The 21,888-nt window shown below is 37.0% G+C and overlaps 1 protein-coding gene across 3 annotated transcripts; it reads left to right on the forward strand.

The window, feature by feature from the left end:
• The first annotated feature begins 1,387 nt into the window (after positions 1 to 1,387).
• On the forward strand, positions 1,388 to 5,900 carry nr4a2b (nuclear receptor subfamily 4, group A, member 2b). Of its 3 annotated transcripts, XM_084425475.1 has the most exons (8): positions 1,388 to 1,514; positions 1,808 to 1,908; positions 2,153 to 3,030; positions 3,636 to 3,765; positions 3,904 to 4,067; positions 4,233 to 4,438; positions 4,519 to 4,697; positions 4,790 to 5,900. In XM_084425475.1, exons 3-8 carry the CDS (start codon positions 2,155 to 2,157, stop codon positions 5,023 to 5,025), a joined length of 1,791 nt encoding a protein of 596 aa, XP_084281601.1. In that variant the 5' UTR covers positions 1,388 to 1,514; positions 1,808 to 1,908; positions 2,153 to 2,154; the 3' UTR covers positions 5,026 to 5,900. The 3 variants fall into 3 exon arrangements, with proteins under 3 accessions (XP_084281601.1, XP_084281603.1, XP_084281602.1); XM_084425477.1 differs by lacking the exon at positions 1,388 to 1,514 and having other exon boundaries at positions 1,815 to 1,908; positions 2,170 to 3,030; XM_084425476.1 differs by lacking the exon at positions 1,388 to 1,514 and having other exon boundaries at positions 1,823 to 1,898.
• The last annotated feature ends 15,988 nt before the right edge of the window (positions 5,901 to 21,888 follow it).

Below are 21,888 nucleotides of genomic sequence, written 5' to 3' on the forward strand. Positions count from 1 at the left end.
AGGTGGACGGACAAATCAGTTTAGAGGATTCAAAGCTCTCGTCCAATCAAATTTAGGAAGGCGTTTACAGACGTCTAATTGTAGACGCACTTGGAATAGAAAGGCGTTTTGTAAGACCATCATTTATGAAAGAGGGACGGTGCACAAACACACCCAAGACACTGTTTGTTTAACCCCCAGTATTCTACTGTTTATCTCCCAGTTAAACAGTAGAATTTAGCAACACATTAATTTAGATTGTATTGCCACATGTATTGTTATAACATATGTGTAGCCTGCAGCTACTTTACTTTCTCTATTATGTAATGTTAAACAATAGCTAAACTGAGGCACTATAGGACTGCAGTAGGACTCACAGAGTGCATTTTGGAATGTTTTCAAAGTATTATTTTTTCAGAGGGATCTTCACAAGGCTTTTTTTTTTTTTTTTTTTTTTTTTTTTTGTCAGTTGCACAGGTCAGGTGAGACTTGCAGCCTAAAAAAGTTCAGCGCGACCGCATCAGGCGTCACGGAGTTGGAGCTGCTGACGTAGCGATGACGCAGCTCGCTTCAGTCCAAACAAAGTTGCCTCTGTTACAGCGGGATTCCCTTCTCACAATGGAAACCCTTCACCGCTCAGAGAGAGCAATGGAATCAGATGAAACACATCCTAAGCTATTGAAACTTTCCCTAAGCATGATACAGGTAGAAACAGATATGGCGTCACTATTTTGAACTGTTTAGTCCTGCATCCGCCATCCGTATTCAAAGAGATAATCCGATTTAATCCGTTATAATGCGAAATCTTTTATTTATGTTATATTTGTTATCATTTTGTTTATGAGCAAATAAAACTCATTTATGGATTTTAATCCGCATCAACTATACAACTTTTCACAATAATTTTAATATTTAAATTGATTTTTTTTATGTTTTCTTTTTTGTGTGCTGAAAGAAGAACATTTAATTTGCCAGCAACCATCGCTGCATGCCTTTATGACTTTGATAAAACGGAAAATAGAGTCTCTGATTTATGTTTATGCTGACTGGCGCTTCCACAAAATAGTAAGCTACTATTAGTATCCTACAACAACAAAAAACCCACTTCATTGCTTTCTAATCAGTGAGATATGATCTCTTGTAGGTGGTTTCTATATTTGGAAATGATTTTGCGCAAGAAATAATTTGTAGGAAATTCATCTCATTTGACCCAGTGGACAGTCCCGCATATGCAAAGGCGCAGAGGATTGAATTGCGCACAGTGCGCAATGAGCGAGCTGAAGAACAGTCCCTCTGTCCAGTGATCAGCGCGCGTCAAGGGTTGACGCGCCTGACGTCACTCCCTCTTAGCACGTGGGCTGTGGCATTCAGAGTTCTCATAAACAAAGGCACATTGCGCTCGGGCTCCAGTCTTCACGAGCAGTCGAAGGAGTAAGGTGCGCAAAGGCATCGGGCTCTACATGCAAACGGAACTTCTATCAACAGGAACAGCTACATGGATACATCATTTGCAACTCTTCTAATAGTGACTTGAGGTATGTAACAGAGAATTGATCCACCAATAAAACTGTTTAAAATGCTTTTCTGATTTTTTTGGCAAGATTGTAAAGCAATACATCTACTATAAATAAATGACCGTTTCTTAACTTTAGCCGTTATTTTGATCATATCATTTTTAATCTTGCCAGCACAAGGTAGATTTTCATCTAGTTGATGTCATCTGAGTGCCTTGATTTCACAAAAATATCAAGTTACTCGCACTGTCGTGCTTAACGCGTTAGATATATGTAGATGAAGAAAAAATGCTGATAAAATATTTCTTTCGCAGAAAAGCAAAAGAACGGAAAGACACGCTCTGACATCAACCTGTGCAAGAGCCCTGACTTCAGAGATTGTTCCACGAGAGATATAAGTTGCAGGTGTGCGGAGGTAAACTGAAGCAGGCCAGGGAAATGCATGTCAGAAAGTTTGCATACATACTTTCCGTTGGAAAGTCATGTGTTTCAGTGTCTACATCTTACGCATAAGGTTAACATTGGGATTATTATTATTTTTAAATAAATAAAATGTATTTGAATATTATTTCCAAAAGTATTAAACTATAAATCATGTGAACAAATATCATGCACCCTGTCAGAGAAAGCCATTACAATTGAGTTCTCTAACACTGCAGCCATGCCCTGCGTCCAGGCTCAGTATGGGACATCACCTCCAGGAGCCAGCCCTGCATCTCAGAGTTACAGCTACAACGCCACGGGAGAGTACAACTGCGACTTCCTAACACCGGAGTTTGTCAAGTTTAGCATGGACCTGACTAACGCAGAGATAGCTGTCACTTCCTCGCTCCCCAGTTTCAGCACCTTTGTGGACACCTACAGTTCCAGCTACGACGTGAAGCCTCCCTGCCTCTACCAAATGTCCCACTCAGGGGATCAGCTGTCCATCAAGGTGGAGGAGATACCCGCACACAGCTACCATCAGCAGCAGCATCACCACCATCATCATCATCATCATCAGCCGCACCAGGCTGAGGAGAGCATACCCCATACCGGACCTATGTACTATAAACCATCCTCCCCAAACATCTCCCAATCGCCCAGTTTCCCCGCGCCTCCACACCACACGTGGGAAGACAGTGGGTCCCTTCACAGCTTTCATCAAAACTACCTTGCGACTTCACACATGATAGACCAGCAGAGGAAAAACGCGATGTCTCGGTTGTTCTCGTTCAAGCAGTCTCCTGCTGACACGCCGATGTCAAGCTGCCAGATGCGCTTCGATGGGTCTCTGCACGTGTCCATGGGCCCGGACACCCAGGGTGCGCATCGCGCGCTGGACAGTTTTGCTTTAGCGGGACCTCCGAGGAAACAGCACGCTGTGGGTTTAACCCATTCGCTTAACGTCGGACATCCCTTACTGGAAAGCCCGGTTGCCTCACCCCAGGCAAGAGGATCTCCGTCCAGCGAGGGTTTGTGCGCTGTGTGCGGGGACAACGCCGCCTGTCAGCACTACGGGGTGCGCACATGCGAGGGGTGCAAAGGATTCTTCAAGGTACAAGTTTATCACTAATTACTACAAGTCTTTTAACCAATACAATTTTGCGCAAGGGTAAATGATTGTATAGTTCATGGATACATTCGCAGGGTCTGAACCTATAGGTTGAGAGATTTGAACGAGGAGAGGCATGGTTTAGAACTGGGTCTACAGTATTTGTCTCAGTTGTATTGATTTGACCCAATATGCACCTAGGGACACCTCCGTTCATCTCCGCCACCATTACTTTCGTCTAGAATTAAATTGGTTTGCGCTGAGAGTCGAATCGCGCCTAACCGAGCGTAACGGAACTCCCAGCGGTGACATTAAGACAGCACTTTATGTCACCACCGTGATAGAATAATCTCGCTAATCCGACAAGAGGGGTCGCGGAGAGAGCGTCGGGGGACCCCAAATTATGGCTGCCCACGGATCTGTATTTACCGAATGTCTGCTTTGTCCGGCCCTTGAATGTATTACGCAGCTTTGGGTTGGAGTGCAGGGTTTGAGTGTCCTATTCTATTGTAACTTCACACTGTGATTGCAGTTCAAGTTGTTGCCATGCGAATTGAGTAGATTTACATGCAATTAATACGCCGAATACATGTGCTGTTTCTTTCTAGCGCACGGTGCAGAAAAACGCCAAATACGTTTGTCTGGCAAACAAAAACTGTCCTGTGGATAAAAGGCGGCGAAATCGATGCCAGTATTGCCGTTTTCAAAAGTGCCTGGTCGTAGGGATGGTAAAGGAAGGTAATGTCAAGCACTTTTTCTGTCTCGCATCTCAATTTGTAGGTGCAACGCATGATTTCATTCAAGTTCAGCCTGTTATTATCACAGAGATGTTTCATATCGTGGTCCGGTGTTTATAACCAATATTTTGTTTTTCAGTTGTGAGAACAGCCAGTTTAAAAGGTCGAAGAGGTCGCCTCCCCTCCAAACCTAAAAGTCCGCAGGACATCCCTGTCTCTATGACACCCGTCAATCTCCTGAACGCCCTAGTGAGAGCGCATATAGACTCCAACCCCTCTATGGCCCGGCTGGACTACTCCAAAGTGAGCACAATGTTAAGCTTTAATGCATGCAATTATTTAAAATCCAATTAACAATTTCAGAAGTGATAACAATGCAATGGTAAAATGTGAGATAGTTTAATTTGCACAAAATTATAAGTTGCCTTTGCTAATAAACTGTTATACATTTATTGTATTAAATCCTAGTTTCAGACGAGTCCAGAGTATCACAGCGGAGGAGGAGATGAATCTCTGCACATCCAGCAGTTCTACGATCTCCTCACTGCTTCAATGAGCATCATTCGCGGATGGGCCGAAAAAATCCCCGGGTTTACCGACCTCCCCAAATGCGACCAGGAACTGCTTTTCGAGTCAGCCTTCCTTGAACTTTTTGTGCTGCGGCTGGCTTACAGGTAAGCATACACTGTACATGTTTGTTTATGAATACTTTTCGAAAGACAAACAATCTCTTTGACATTTTTTTTTTTTTTAGATCTAACCTGGCAGAGGACAAACTTGTTTTTTGCAATGGAGTGGTTTTACACAAGTTGCAGTGTGTGCGAGGCTTTGGGGAGTGGATCGACTCTATTGTTGAGTTTTCTTCTAACCTTCAGAGCATGAGCATAGATGTCTCTGCCTTCTCCTGCATAGCCGCTCTCGCCATAGTAACAGGTAAGACATGTCTGACCTTTTCCAAGTGATCCACAGAATATACAGCATGCTTCAGACCTCTGACGGGTTGCTTTTTTTTTTTATCCTCGTAGAGAGACATGGACTAAAAGAGCCCAAGAAAACAGAAGACCTTCAAAACAAGCTAATAAACTGTCTGAAGGATCAGGTGTCCTGCAGTGGTGAATTGTCGAAACTGTTGGAGAAGCTGCCGGAGGTGCGCGCGCTGTGCACGCAGGGACTGCAGCGCATCTTTTACTTGAAACTGGAGGATTTGGTTCCCACGCCTGCGATCATTGACAAACTTTTTCACGATACTCTGCCGTTCTGAACATTCGACTGAACTGCGACATGTTCATAAAACTTTGATGATTCCTCGATGTGTCGGACATGAAGAAATAAAAACTGGCGGATGGTAGCCTATTTTTAATGTTCGGATCACGGCTGCCAGGGACAGTCCTGTTCAAGATAACCGCGGAGGAAATAAATTATTCAGATATTCAAAACATTGAGGATAAAATATTGTTGCGAGGAAAGGACTATTCTTATGCTTGTTTAAAACGTGTTCAGTTATATACTGAAAAAATGCGGCGTGGTGGAAAATGTATTTGTATTGTTACTCGTCATATTGTTTATGTTACCTGCAAAGCATTTATAACTTCAACACCTGTCATGCAAAATGTAGCCTAATGATTTAAGAGATCAAATCATTTCGACAAGGTACTTTATAACCACTAGCTAAGTCATTCTGCATTATAGTATAGAGTGCACAAGAGGATTTTATCTGCAACATTTCAGACTTCAGAGTGGATACAGACATATATAGCACGTTTTTGTGTTTATGATTTTGAGTAGTGAATTATATCGTTATTAAGACATGAATCGCTTTTTTACAGTTCAGAAAGTATGCATGGAATTCGTTGAGCTATTAAATTTCTCCAGCACTTTGTATTAATTTCATATTGAAATAATGTCCATGAGGTTTACGTGCAACTGGTTTCAAATTCTTAACACTATGCTTATATATTTCAGATCATTGTTTTCTATGATGTTATGGATTTTGCACTGCATTCTATGTTAAGCTTCTCTCATCTAGTGTATTGCTGAATAAACCTAACTATTATATATTTTCTCTCGTTTTGTCAATATAAAGATTACTTTCGATGTAGGCTATATGTTCTATTAAAAATTTCGAATTTGCTTATGAAAGTTTTTGAAAGATTTTTTTATTCTAGAGAAGTATTTCAGCCTTACACCATTTCATTAATTCCTAAAACGAAAAACACACACATATTTTCGGAGGCGATATTTGTATTGGCAGCTTCGAATAATTTTAGAATGAAATTGCCTCCTAATGTTTCAAAGACAAAGGGGAAAAAAAGCATCAAATAAAATATCGTTCATGACCTTAATAATTTAAGAAGGACGACGCACTTAAAATGTTAGGCTGTAGAATTAAATTTACGACTGATCATTTTTTAAATTATTTCGAAGTCAGCTGCAAAATCTGCTGGGAATTATTTTCTTAATTAATACTCATTTGCAATGATATACCCCAAATTATCACGAAGATTTTGTAGAGCAAGCAGCCCTTCAGTGCTGTAGGCTATATGAAATTACGCGGATAACGGCAGGTCCCTCTCTCAGTGTAGCCTGAACTTTTTAAAAGGTCATATCTATATTGAACAGAGGAAAGAACAAAACACAATCAGGATGCAACAGCCTGTGAATCATTTCAAATGAGAGTGGAAACAGGTAGTCAGCGCGTTGACATCGTTCCGATGTGTTGTACAACACCAGAATAAGACAGTTTAATGCGCAAAAATGATAAGGATATACACAAATCCAGATTTGAAGAATCAATACTTTTACGCAAATGGATTTTAAGCTCAAGTAAAGCAGAGATAAAGAGATATGAAGTGGACCAACTCACTGTCAGACTCTCTTGGTAAAGACCATGAATTGGAGTCTCTTTTCTATCTTTCCTCTCTCTCATTATGTGGGCGATAAAGATACAGATGACATCACTCAATTAATTACAGATGTTTGCTAGTTCTGTTTGGTCTTGGCATTCAGTTTAACCATTAAATGTGTCTTGAAGAAATGTTTCATTTAATTGTGAGCCTGCAGTGCAAATGTCCCAGGCCAGATTTCAGTTTGTTAAATGAATGATGGCCATTCCTTTAACAGTATTTGTTTCAAGATTAGATTTCTTCCCTCCGAACAAAGTATTATTTAATTATGGGATGAATACAAATCAATTGTTTTGTCTACTGTTTAATTTATAGATGTATTTGAAGATAGCTGAAAAACAGTTTAATCGGATTTTCTAGTGAAAATGTATCTCTAGCATCAAATGTTTTGATGCTAGAATGCAATCAACATTTTAGATGGAATTTTCTTCATCACTAAATGTAATTCTGAGATGTAATAGCTCCAAAAAACTTTATGGATACACTTTATTTTAAGGTGTTGTTGTTACAGTGTAATATTAAGTAACTACATGTACTTATAGGGTTAGGGTAGGATTAGGGTTTGGTTCAGGTTTAGTTGCATGTAATTATGCATCATTTATAGTTATTACTGTAATGTAACAATGACACTGTAAAATAAAGTGTTACCCACTTTATTGTAAGGTGTCCGTGTTACAGTGTAATTATGCATTTAAGGACTGTGTAATAATAATTAACTATATGTACTTACTATAGGATTGGGGTTTGGTTTAGGGTTAGTTGCATGTAATTATGCATGATCTAGTTATTACTACAGTAACATTTGTAACAAGGACACTGTAAAATAAAGTGTTACCGAATAATCCCATGTTGGTTCAAATGCAATAACAGTTCAAATGTTTGGTAATGAACACATTAACATTTTTCCAAGTCTCAATCATTAAACATTCCTGCAGCTTAGGTGTTTCTCTCCAGGTGTCAGGTCTCTGTCCGGTGATATCGCCCCCCCGTACCCCCACCTCTTTGAGGATGGGAATATAAAATATTGATTTATGTTTGGTAGAAAGGCCTTATAAAAATGATCACATACACGAAAGGGATTCATGAGCCCCAGATCAATAGACATCCTGTTTCTCAATGCTTTGGACCATCACTGACTGTGAAATGTTAAAATAAAGAAATCAATATTATCTGAGAAATGTCAAATTTATTATAATTATGAGGGTGAAGGACTGGCAAAAATGTTCCTATGGGAGCTGGTCTGAAAGGAGGGGTTTACAGTCCCTCCTCTGAATCCAGCCTGTGTGTGTGTGTGTGTGTAGTGTAAGAAGACTTGAGTGAAACCATGCACCAATAGCTTTGTCATGTTGATACTTTACATGTGTGTGGATGTATGATTAAAAGAGAACCGCACAATCTTTCTCAATTTGCCATAAAACTTGCAGCAATCTTTCTGAAAAATGTAAGAAAGTAATATAAACATATATACCACAAAACACACCACACTTCCAGTTTCTTCACTTATGTCCTTGTTAAGCCAAACTATTGTGTAAGTTTGTGCTGAAAATACTGAGATTTGTTCTCATCACCTTGATATTTTCCAGAAGAACATACGTAGCTCTAAAGTCGGCATGAAAAGGAAGTTGTGATGGTCTTTTCTTACCAAAATTTTTTTCTGGGGGGGGTTGTTTTGATTAAAGATAATGAGGGCACATGGATTTATGAAACGGGATAAATCATTTATAATAAACACTGCAATATTACATAAAAAAATAGGTGTTACAATTTATCTTACAGTGTTACACATTACATCAACGCTTGCACCTTGGAAACTATTTCAAGGTTTGCGTTCTCGAGCCACCAGGCACTGTTGTTGTCGTGCGAATGAGCGGTGAATCAATTAAAACTAAGTTTAGCTGGACAATAACTTTATTCTTTATAACTTTATTCTGCTGTAAAGCCAAAACAATCTCTTTTACTATAATTTCTTATTATCACTGTAAAGCTGCTTTGAAACAATCTATGTTGTTAACCCTTGTGTTATGTTGGAACCCTTATGGTTCGGGTCAAATTGACCCTAATTGGATTCAATACAATTCCTCAAAAATCACACTATGAAAAACAACAAAGATTCAGGTACAAACTGTAAACTTTTAATATCAACATTTGTCAAATATTCCAAAAAATATATATCTGAATATATGATTTAATGTAAATGTTTTTTAACCATTTTTTAAAACTGAATATACATTATATTTATATATTATTTGAATATAATTATTATTATTTTTTTTGCTTAGAACATCATAACTGAACAATTAATCAATTAATCTGAGCTCATTTTTCCTGCTGTCTATGTCGAAGTCTCAAGATATTTCAGATATCTTGAATATATATAAATGAGAGCTTATTTTACTATCTGTGTCTGTCAAAGATTTTCATTTGTAATTTGCAATTAATTCTGAACACCATGATTTAGCTTTTTCAAGTGTGTTTGGTTTGGGTTAGAGCACTTTTAGATACACTTACACTTTAGAACTGGAGTTGATGCCCTGACATACATAAAATAAATGTTTTTATTTTGTGTCTGTACAGTTGCTTTTGAATAGCTGCCTATGATGGTCAAACTGACCTGCGAACATCACAAACGTAATAGTAATTTTGTTTGTATATGTAAAAAAAAAAAAAACACCAGCATGTTGAAACTTTGCATGCATGTTCATGATGATAAATGCGAAAAAGTCACAAAATATCAAGAAAAAAAAAAAGATTTAATATTATTTCAGGTAGCTTGAAAAAATAAATGATAGGTCATTTTTACCATCTGTGGCTGACAAAATATTTTTCTGTATTGAAATAAGTGTGGAAAAACTAATTTTTTAGCTTCATAAGGTAGTAAAAAAATAAAATAACAAAGTATAACCAAGAAATGTTATTATTTTGGGTCCGTACAGTTGCCTTAGAGCGTTAAAATACACATCACGAAAGTAACAGTAATTTTGTTGTTTGTATATGTCAAAAAACACCAGCATGTTGAAACTTTGCATGCATGTTCATGATGATAAATGAGAAAAAGTCGTAAAATATCAAGAAAAAAAACATAGGTTAACCAGTATTTCCAGCAACTATAAAATCTAAACGGTTCAAATTGACCCGCAACATAACACAAGGATTAAAAGTGCTATAAATGAAGGTGACTTGACTTGGCATGTACTTACTAACAGCAATTTATGCATTATTACAAGATGCAACTAACCTAAACCAAACTCTAATCCTAATCCAAACCTTACACAAGTAGTTAATTAATATTACTCAGGCCTTAAATGTATAACTACACTGTAACAAGAAAACCTTAAAATAAAATGTAACCAAAATGGGAATTGTCCATTTGGATTTCATGGTGACTTTAAGGACACAATGTCCAAAACAGTGTTACAAAATGTGCACAATCTAATGCAAGACCACAGTGACTAGATCTCTCAGAGGATCCTCTGTGGTCTAAACATGCAGATGGCCAGTCTGGAATCAAAGCAGGACCAAGGGACATGCCATTTGCTCCGAGCCCAGACCAGCACACTGATACTATGTTCAGTTATGTGTTTCATGCAGCCTTTATTAATAATTCATCTATAATTAATAGCGTTAACATATTTTTTTCCTGACTAAAAGCTACAGCAGACCACTAAAATTTGATTGACACCTCTCTGTGTTGAAAACTGAAATGTGTAAATAAAACTACTAGTAAAAATATTTAGAACAAAATATGTGGAAATGATTCATAATCAAAGATGTGAACAGGCTTTCTATACACCTAGCTGCTGCAAGGTAAACTGTAATACTTTTAGTGCCGAAAGAAAATTATAAAAAATCCAGGTACACTTTATATTATGGTTTCTTTAACTATGTAATAACTAGGTAATAACCCTGACCCTGCCCTTAAACCTAACCTTAACCCATGTAGTTACCTAATATTAGCTAGCACTTTCTTAGGTAAGTACACTATAAGACACGTACTGTAAAATAAAGTGCAACCCAAAACACTTTTGCTGCTATTGCGGTGGGATACGGGTAATGTTATGGACAGGTTTGGTGGTGGTTAGGTTTAAGGGTGGGTTAAGGTGTAAGGAACGGGTCAAGAGTGTAACTATACATGTAATACATGAAATTAATTACAGCTGTAATTACATGCAGGCATTTTAAAAACATGCATGTACACAGTAAGTGCATTGTATCAAATGATTCATTTTAATGTTAGTAGTTAAAGTGGGTCAAATCTCTATCAAAGCTGTGAATTACACTAACAAATCCCAAAACACACTAGCAACATCCCATACACACAATACTGCATTAGTCTAAATCACAGAGAAACCTGTAAAAAAAGGGTTGAATTGTAATGGAATAAGTTTCATTAACCCGCCCATAAAAAATGCTGGAAAACTCTTGATCACAGAATTGTAAATGAAATCAGCTATATTAAATGTCCGGAGCAATAAAGAGGAAACGGCATATTTGCAAACACCTTAACATTGTTTCATTCTCATAGCTGAATTTTCGTGTTTTCCACAATACTGTGAGTGCCATGCCTTTACAGATAGTCATTTGCATGTGACCTTTAATTTAAATGTCTGGAAAGATTGAACGGCAGAGGGCCGCTATTATTTGAGGAAAGGGACTCCAGGCCGACATCCTCGTTCCCTCCTCCCTTTCAGAATTCTGATAGAAAAATTGACCATTTCATTGATTAAAGCACATGAATCATTCACAATTAGAGATATTTTATGCAGTTTGGAATTCTTACAAATCATATTTTTACTTTAATAAGCATATTATTAATACAAAAAAAAATTCAAATTTTGTTTTTCAATAATTGTCTATGAGCAAGAGGTTGAACCAACCCCTGTATGAATGATCTATAACTAAGCAGAAATAAAAGCTGAATTTAATGCTAAAAGCAACTTACTGAGAAGAAGAGGCTTAAAACACTCAAGGGTCTATAACTATTATGATTTTTTAGTGATTTATGGTCTGATGTTTTTTTTTTTCAGGTAACACTTCACAATAAAGTTCAATTTGTAAACCTCATTAGTTGACATGAACTAACAATGACAAACAAAGCATTTATTAATGTTAATTTACTAATACATTATTAAAAGTGTTAACATTATTTAATGGACCAGAGCTAACATAAACTAACAATGAGCTGTTTAATTGAAATTAAAAATAAATTCAAATGAAATTCATAAAATGATCCCCTGATGGGAACCCCTAAAAGGTTCTATCTGAAAGAACCCTTTCTTAAGAGTGAGGTTTAGAATGTCAATGATGACATTTTTGGTGAAACTATCCATTTAAAATAAGTGAGCTTGCAAACGTTTCTCTACGTATTGTCTCCCTGCAAATTTCTCTCCTCTTCTTGGTAGGATGACCACCCACTTCTTCACCCATTAATCTGCCATTTGAATGGCATTGTGCATCAACACTTTACCCCACCATCCCCATCATCATGACTGAAGGATCTTCCCTCCACCTAAACTCCACCTCCTCCATCATATACAGATATCCATCATCTGGTTTATGTCATGGGGGTTGGTGAGTGTGCGATCACCATGGATACATTCAAATGAAATATGACAGAGTGGATGCTGTTAATTACTCTAAAAGAAATTAAATGGAGGGGAATCAAGCTTTGAAATGTGAGTGGAATTTAAGTAGTCACGTTCTGTAATAAGGTCATCTTCCGTAATAGATCAGTCTCACTGCATCATATAAACGGTTGACCCTTGAGAGGGAGAGACAGAAAGAGAGACACTAACATGAACACAGTCATCTAAACAAAGTTGATTAGACTACATTCCCATGATGCCACTGACAACCTTTTAATAGATGCTGCCACATGAATAGGACACTTGTCCTAAACACAGCACATTTAAATATAGTTTTTCAATTACTTAACATCACATGTTGTCTAACATGAGACATACTAATTTTGTACAGCCAGTTCTGAGGAGTCTGAAGGCACTTAACCACAGGAATTAATTCTGTGAACTTTGAGGCTTTTGATGTCAGTATTGATTCAGCTACAAAGCGGTAAGACCCTTATCAGAACTCACGCAGAGGATTGCTAGAAGAGCACATACTAAGAGTCTATCTGTGACTGATAGGAGCGGGACGGGGGTGGGTTTCTGCACATCCTTGCAGGGCTTATATTGACAGCTGAGCACATGAAATATGACATCAAAATAAGAAATAAACACAATCTAAACCAGTGGCACAACTAAAAAAACTTACAAAATGAGTTTTTGATTAAAGAGGAAATGATCAGTGCAGAAAATGAGGACACTTTAGCATTTTAAAAAGAGTACTTAAGGAAATAATTTACTATAATGTTTTCAGACACTTAATTGCACTATAAAATATATTATAGTTTATTATTGCTATGTATTACAACTTAAGAGTCCCACTTAAATAGGACTTAAGTAAATCTTTATATTTCATAATTACTTCTATTGTCTTTGAAATAGGGTTAAATGCCGAATATACTGACAAGCATTTATGGTAAACTAAAATGTACTTTAATGTCATTTCTTTTGAACTTGTATGTCATGTATTTAGATATATTTGTAATTACAAAATTGTAACGATTAGGTGGCAATTTAGATAATTTAAAATAATATCAAATAACACACTGCACTTAAAATTATAATCAAGTGATTTACATGTGCTTTAGTAGGTTAGTCAACACATCAAAATAAGTGTACATGATGAATGTCTTTTTGTCAGAAAGCTCTCGGATTTCATCAAAAAAATCGTCATTTGTGTTCCGAAGATGAACAAAGATCTTACAGGTTTGGAATGACACGAGGATGAGTAATTAATAACAGATCTTTAATTTTTGGGTGGACTAACCCTTTAAGTGTGTTAATAAACATAGTTATGTGTACTCTCTTTAAGTAGCCTACACTTAAAGGTGCTCTAGCGATGTTGGGTGACGTCACTTTTGTTGACGTTCGAAGTATTGTCAAACAAAACGGAGGCTAGCTGGACCCTCCCTCCTTCTCATCCCGTCCCCTCCCCCTCCCTTCCGTGCTTCCTGAAACTGTCATGAACCATTTAGAAAAAACAAACTGGATTTACCCACGAGCCACCTGAATGTCGGTTTGGAAGCCCTTCTGCCGGCGGAGTTCTCGCCACCTTTTGAACGTATTTCCGATGTAAATTCGGGACTTCGCGTTCCTTCTCCTTTTCCCTATTCTTTGTTATTTGTTCATCGGAACGTCGTCTCTTTGGTCGTGTGTCGGCCATATCAAAATTCTCACGAATATACAATTTTAATGTTAGTCGTTGGGACATCTCTCCTCTAGCTAACTTCCCTCTTCATGCTTCTCTCTCCTCCACTCCCCACACACACCCCTTCATGTGCACGCGCACTAACCCCCCACCCCCACCCCCAAATCATTCTTGTCGGTTATTAGCTGGAACACTGTTTGTTATGTTTCGTGGTCCAGGCTGGGCCAGTTTGTTTTTCTTGCCGTTTGTGGAGCCTGGGCTATCTACAGAGACCACGTTTTTTTTACAGTGTGTTCAGGGGACAGGCAGCTAGAGGATAGTGAGGAGATGTTTGCTGGATGTGACAAAAAAAAAATTGGCCTAAAAAATGTGTGACATCGCTTAGAGCACCTTTAAAAGGTACACTAACTTTTTTTTGTTCAAAATTTACATAATAAGCGAGTACATCATGAATCCATCTTCCAACCCAAGTTTTTGTCTTATCCTCAATCACAACGGTATGCCTATAATAAGTGTTAATATTCAGACTATTTTAGACCGGGTGGGACGAGAACCACTGCGTACCTGTGTGACCCGTCATATACTACTACATAAAGTAAACTACTACATTTTTTCTTGTTCGAGAAGCTGTTTCACTCATAAATACGTCACAATAATAGGGAAAGAAAAGACCATTGCAACATCCGTTTCACATGCCAACTTTAAGTGGCCTTTTATTTCCTTAATAGGCCTATTATATTATCTGCAGTATAACATTTAAAAACAAATCATTTTAAGATGAAGTACAAGTGGACATTCAATACAATTAAGCACTCTTTTTCACAAGGGACATCCTGGTGTTTTGTGCTTTCACTCATCAGTTCACCTAGGACTACGATCCAGTGTATTCAATCTCATGGGACATTTGAATCCCACCTGGAGGTGACCAATGAGATAACAAAATTCACTGTGTGAAATCAAAGTGTTTGTCAGTAAAAAAACTTTTGCTATAGCCTCTAATTCAGCCCCGAAGGCAGAGTTTGTGGCTCTACAAACCATTTAAATAAGCGCATCTAAAAAAGACTTTATTATTAATGTTTAGAGATAAGATTATATATGCTAAACTATATGCCGTCTACATCCATTACAATTTGTTCTTATGTAGATTGCTATGCTATGAATGTTTTCGGTATCAATACACCTTAATATTGGAATCATTGTCCAGCACAGATGGACCTTGTAAGAGCACAGTGGGATTCTGTTCCTGGCCATAAGAACACAGAATACCCACAGAGACTATACATCCACACCTGTCTGGCCATTAAACCATTCAATTAGCTTCCACCAGAGGGTTCTGATAATTATCTAAATTGCATTTTTAATGATGTGAGTCAATGAAGGTATCTCGTCTATAGAGCAATCAAAATGCAATAGGCTATTAGGCTGAGTAAAGTAGTGTATGTAAATACTATACTGAAAAAGATTTAAGAAACAAACTATCATTAGCTAAACCAACATTGTTAAGTAACAGACATGCACATTAGGCAACAAAAATGTGCAAATAGGCAACTTTACTCCAGACCAATACACTTCATGTTTATTTATTATTAGAGTAATTTGAATTATTATTAGCCAAAAGCCTTTGCTGTTCCATGACATCAATCAGCACCACCACACACGATTTTCCAAACTATGACAAAGTGACACCCACATTTAATAACCTTTCTAATGACAGTCCTTCTGAAGAACAAGGTATAGCTGAAGTTAAGAAATACTAGGTATAAGGTGAGGTGGGCGGACATATATAGCCTCACTAACCTACATCTACCCTTTCACATCTTCTTTGACTGCGTTCCTTTTACAGCTGTTTTATCTCTCCCTGCCATGGATGATTTATTGATTATTTGATTTAAGGCAATTATTTGTCAGCTTTTCTAGTTAAATAATCTCTTTGCATAATTTCATCTATCAAAAAATCAGATTTTTATTTAGCAGGAAGTTACTAAAACGTTTCTAAAAAGATATATTCTCCATCAAAACACCTTTTGGTTTGTGCATCATCAAGATAACTCTTTCATTTTGTTTCATTAAAAGAAATTCAGACTAATGTTGGAAAATGAACAACTATAAAGAACAGTGATGAATGTATATACTACCGGTCAAAAATTATAGAAATAATTGATATTTTGTTCATGTTTTTGAAAGAAACTCACCAAGGCTGCATTTACTTTATAAAAAATATAGTAAAAACTGTTTTATTGTGAAATATTATTACAATTTCAAATAAATAATTTATAATTTTTCCTCTGATGGCAAAGCAGCAATTACACTCTTCAGTGTCACATGATCCTTCAGAAATCATTCTAATAATATGCTGATTTGTTGCTCAAGAAACATTTATTATTATTATTAATATTGAAAACAGTTTTTACTTGTAATATTTTTGTGGAAACCATGAAACACTACCATTCTTGGGGTAAGAATGAATAAATGTTGTTACAATATTTTCAAATAAAAATTTGTATTCATCAAAGTATCCTAAGACTGAAATATCATGTGACACCGAAGACTGGAGTAATGATTTTGAAAATTCAGCTTTGCCATCACACGAATAAAATACATTTTAAAATATAATAAAATAGAAACAAATTTTATTTCGAATTGTATCAATTCTATATTTTGATCAAATAAATGCAGTCCTGGTGAGCACAAGATACTTCTTTATTCCACACTTTTGACCAGTAGGACTGAAAGGGTAAAGATCCAGACTTCAAACATCAAAGCTCAAAAATGGGGATACAAAAATGAAAAATCCTGGTAGATGTGTTCTATTAGCTATGTAAAATAGATTAATTTCATACACACACCTGTCATTCTTGTATTTATGCTGAACTGTGCCTCATCCTGCTTCATTGTAATGGAAAGTCTCACAGAACTAGAGCAAACACAGTTTCACACTGTCTCTCCAATAAGACATGGACCACTGGGAATCAGGCCCTCTGTTTACCTGTGCTGTGTTAGGTCATTATTCTTCCTCCATCAGTATTCAGTAAGCGACGCTCAGATTACGAACAATATGACCCCGTTCAGCCTAGAGAAACACACAAAACAGAGCAACACTGTTATAGGGCATTAACTTCTTGAAATGATGCATTACGCGCATCTTATAAGCATTTCTGGCAGGGAAAGTACAGAACTAAAGGCATGAACTTCTTAGCTGTGAATGGAGACATCCAGCAATCCAAAATGCACTTTGTCTGTCTTCTGTGCAAGCAAAAAAAAAAACGACAAAGCACTCTGCAAATGGTGATTGAGCTCTTACCGAAAGGTCATCAATTCTTTTGATTTGTAAAAGATTCATTGAACATGATCGATTGGATTCATTACTGACACATATGAAGACACACCAGATCAATCTAAATGGTAAACTGGCATCATTGTCATCATTTTGCAGCTCAGTGCTCATAAAGCCTATTAATTTGTGCTCAAAAATGATCATATATCATTTAATGAAGATAGCATGCAGCCTCAACATGACATAAACCATCAGTCACTGTTCAACACTGTTTGTAGACAGGAACCCATTTGTAGTATGATGTCGCTGGACAAACATGATACTACATTTTTCAATTTGGTGAGACATTTACAACATGGCAAAAATCTTTTGGTTTGTGGCTTTTAGTTCCATGTCTAGTTCATGTCTATTGTCTCTCTCTCTCTCTCTCTCTCTCTCTCTCTCTCTCTCTCTCTCTCTCTCTCTCTCTATATATATATATATATATATATACAAATATATCCCTATGCACTTAAAATACAGTCTTTCTTTTCTAGGCATATGGACCAACATATTGATGACTCTTATTTGTAAGAGAGTATAACTATTTGTCTAATAAAACGATTTACAATATTCCACAAAATGACACGAGCATGTACTAGGGATGTGTGAGACTAATACTGCTGCTGATAGTCGACTTGGAAATATTAGTCATGTAGCTACATTTATTTTTGTTTGTTTTTGCACATTTAATGTTTTAAATGTTTATTTTTTTACAATGACTACGTTTAAATGACCGTCATGTGAATGTTCCATTTTAAATGTATACATTATTTTGGAAAAGGTGTAACCTAGTCTGGAGCAGAAAACAAAATGATTTCATTTAACCTCAGATTTGTCATGTGTTGATTTCTCTGCATGTGGCGCGCGGCGGGTTCAGAGAAATGTAGCCTATACTCGAAGACGAGCAAAGGTGAGTGAGTATTTTGAAAGCCTATACACAAAACTTTTCCGTCTTATTTTATGTCAAACTAATATATAACAATTGAGCTTGCTTACAGGCTTATACGAACGGTTATGAGCTATAAAGGTATGCCTTTTTATTAAGGGGAAACATGAATTAAACTTACTACACGTCAATCAAGTTTTTCTTGCGATTTTGCCGCCCTCATGTTAGGACTGGTGGAGTAGTCAGTTGCAAAATTCCGTTTTTAACGAATTTTAATTAATTATTCTTGGGCACATCCCTACAGCGCATTGTTCCGAAAATGAGAATGCTTTGATTCCACAAGGCCGTAGTAGATGATCAAACCATCAAACCAACAAATTGCTTTTATACCAGTTCAGTAAACAAATTTATATTCAGTAACTTACATTTAAGACACATTAGGTTACTTCCAGTTACTTTGTGTGTTTGTGTTTTTTTGTTCGGCAAACTAAAATATTGAAGTCAAAGAGTTAGTTGTCCAACGTATGTCTATGAGCTGCACAGTAGGCCTACCTGTTTCCTTCCTGAATGAATCAGTTTTTTGGGATTAATGATTCGAACATTCACTCATAAAGATAGTCTAATGTCGCCACCTACTGGTGAAATGTTACCTGCAGAAAAAGTGGAAGCTAAAGCCTGCTCGAAAAGATGAAGCCAAGCGTCAATTAGCATATTTGTGATGTCATTGTCATTGCATCTAGGCTATTTGCATTCTGCCTAATGTCTGCACTTTAGGTCTACATCTGTTTTCGCTATTCCGTGCTCACATACTCTATTTAATATATTTGATTGCCATGTGTCCTAAAAAAAGATTTTCTTATTTACATATTGCCCAATCCTGTTCCTGGAGATCTAGGCTACCTTCCTGCAAAGTTCATCTCCAGCCCTGACCGAACACACCCGAACCAGCTAATTAAGATCTTCAGCACAGGTGTGTTGGATCAGAACCTCGCAGGTAGGTAGATCTCCAGGAACAGGATTGGGCACCCCTGCCCTGTGTGAAACGAATGACTACGTCTGCATCTGAAACTTCCCCACTAGGCTATATAGTGGGCGAAAAACAGTAGGCTATGTGACAAAAGAAGTATGTCCGAATTCACAGAACTCATAAAAGAGTAGGCAAAAAGTACCCGGATGACCTGCTTCTTCTGGCGAGAATCTGAAGTGTGCATATGATGGACACTTTACTATCCCATGAGGCCACGGGAGAGGATTTATGAATGGGAGTGAAGTGACATAAATGATGCTGGTAGGTTACATGTTAATGATAACATGGTGAATGTAGTATGTTCAAATTACATTCATACTACACACACTCATACTATATAATACATACTTTTTTAGTGGTCATGAAGTAATTACTTATTCAAAATAAGTACTTACTCAAGAGATGCAGCCTACATGTTAACCAGCAGTCCAAAAAGTCACTAAGTTGGCAGTACTGGTGCAATCTTAGTATTTTTCTGTGATTTTTCGCAGGTAGTCATTTTAATAGGAATCCACCACATCGTATGAATAGGTCGAATAAGGGCATGCTGTTGCAAATGGTGAAAATCCCCTGTTATATCAGCACTCCGCTTGGGCAATCAAATTCAAGGGCTGAATCTAACTGTTGTAGAACATCATGAATATGATATAATTAGACCACATTTGAGGTTAAAATGTTTACATGCAATTATAGAACAATTTGCTTGCTAGATAATTATCAAAATAGTGCCCTAATGCAGAACTACATCTCCCAGAAGGCATTTTCTCTCCGTATGTATTGAAGTGCAGGATGGTGGAAGGCCCAGTGAAGTGCGCTTGGTGATTCAGATTAAACTGCATCTCCCATATGAGGGCTGCTCTGAGAGCTTAATTAAGTTGTAGGACCCTGGCAATGACGAATGCCTCTAAACATGAGCATGCTAAGACAGCGGTGCTGCTGCCCTTTAGCTGTGCATCTTCCGTTGAGCAAAATACCACCGTAGCGTTCATATTTGTTTCTCCCAATTCCCTCTGCCTTAGTCTACAATGATTTGATGAATAATGCCACATTGTTTTGAGTCAGAGATTCCAGTGTTTTCCAGGGTCTCATGTCCATTTTCTCCTGTTTAGAGCATGACGGAGCAACACAGCTAGTCTGCGGGATCCTGCTGGTTCCTCAGCTCTTTTGGTGTTTCCTAGCATCGGTCTATTCATCACCATCGCGAGCGTCTTGTTCTGCTCTGTGTCTTCCTTCATCACTGCAGCTAATTAAAGAGCTCGGAGGTCTGCTACTGTTTCCACTGCCTTGTATTACCATTAATTACAATGACATCTCAGATCCTCGGCATAGCAGCACAGTGATTCATGGCGCAGTGTGTCTGAGTAAGAGACTTATCTTGCACACTCACACACACTCCTGTACATATGCATGGATGCACTCGCACATACACACGCAAACATAATAAATTAGGCTCTACTGAAGACTGATGGCCCACAATGAAACGCCATAGATCAATTAAGCATACGCCACGCAGAGAACTGGAAGGATAATCTCGGAATATAACGAGTCGGCTCTTCTGCCTCTTCTAAAGCTAACATCATATTTTGAGGACCTAATTGAATTGGAAAAATATTTCAAGCATTTTTAATTGAATTCTGTGGAATTGTGTAATAGCACAAGAAATCTCAGGTGCAATATAATGTTTTGCACATACATCTCTCCAAAAATATGGCTTACAGTTTTATTATACAGCTATATATTATACTGCTGGATGGCAGAATATTGAGTGTGATCTTTCTGAGGTCACTTTGCGTTTCACTTCTGGGTCACAGAACTGATGGGAGATCCACATCAAAGTATGGGCTCAAAGCAAAGGACTCTCTCTGAGGTCCACAGATTTGATATACAGTATCATGTGTGAGAAAATGCATCATATGTTTTCTGCTTCTCAGTTTTATGTATTAGAATACCCATTGCCATGATGTAAAACAAAAAAATCCTATAAAGCCGTAAACATATTTTAATGTGATATCTGTATCTTTAAGATTTGTACAGTACAGTGGAACATCTCTGTTAAATAGAATAGGAATAGAATTAAGTTGCATAAATTGCGTAAATAGATCAATTAAAATGAAATAATATACATATACATAGCAATATATATATACATACATACATACACACACATGCATTTTATATACAGTATGTGTGTGTGTGTGTGTATTTATCTATTTGTAAGACATTAATACTTTTATTCAACAAGGATGAATTAAATCAAAAGTGACAGTTAAGAGATTTATAATGAGATTTATAATCATATTTCATATATTTTAAATCTTTTAAAATTAAATGAATCAAAAAATCCTGAAAAAAAAAATGTATCATGGTTTCCCCAAATGTATTAAGCAGTGCAACTTTGCTTTTTGTTTTCAACATTGACAATAATAAGAAATGTTTCTTGAGCACCAAATCGGCATATTATTAAAAATGATTTCTGAAGGATCATGTGACACTGAAGACTGGAGTGATGATGCTGAAAATTCAGCTTTACCATCAGGAACAAGTTAAACATTTTAAAATATATATATAAAGATAGAAAACCGTTATTTAAAATGGTCATAATTCACAATTTTACTGTTGTACAACCTTAGTGAGGATAAGAGACTTCTTTCAGAAACAAACAAAGGGTTATTTTGCATTTCTGAGAGCAACATCTGCTGTCTTCATAGTCATTGTTAAAGGGAATA

This window comes from Rutilus rutilus, assembly GCF_951802725.1.
Source record: "Rutilus rutilus genome assembly, chromosome: 12".
Taxonomy (NCBI): Eukaryota; Metazoa; Chordata; class Actinopteri; order Cypriniformes; family Leuciscidae; genus Rutilus; species Rutilus rutilus.

Excerpts from the sequence above, each read along its gene's own strand:
- nr4a2b (XM_084425475.1), top strand. The coding sequence starts at position 2,155 with ATGCCCTGCGTCCAGGCTCAGTATGGGACATCACCTCCAGGAGCCAGC. Across the intron at positions 3,031-3,635 it reads GGTGCAAAGGATTCTTCAAG|CGCACGGTGCAGAAAAACGC; the intron begins GTACAAGTTTAT and ends GTTTCTTTCTAG. Across the intron at positions 4,698-4,789 it reads CGCTCTCGCCATAGTAACAG|AGAGACATGGACTAAAAGAG; the intron begins GTAAGACATGTC and ends TTATCCTCGTAG.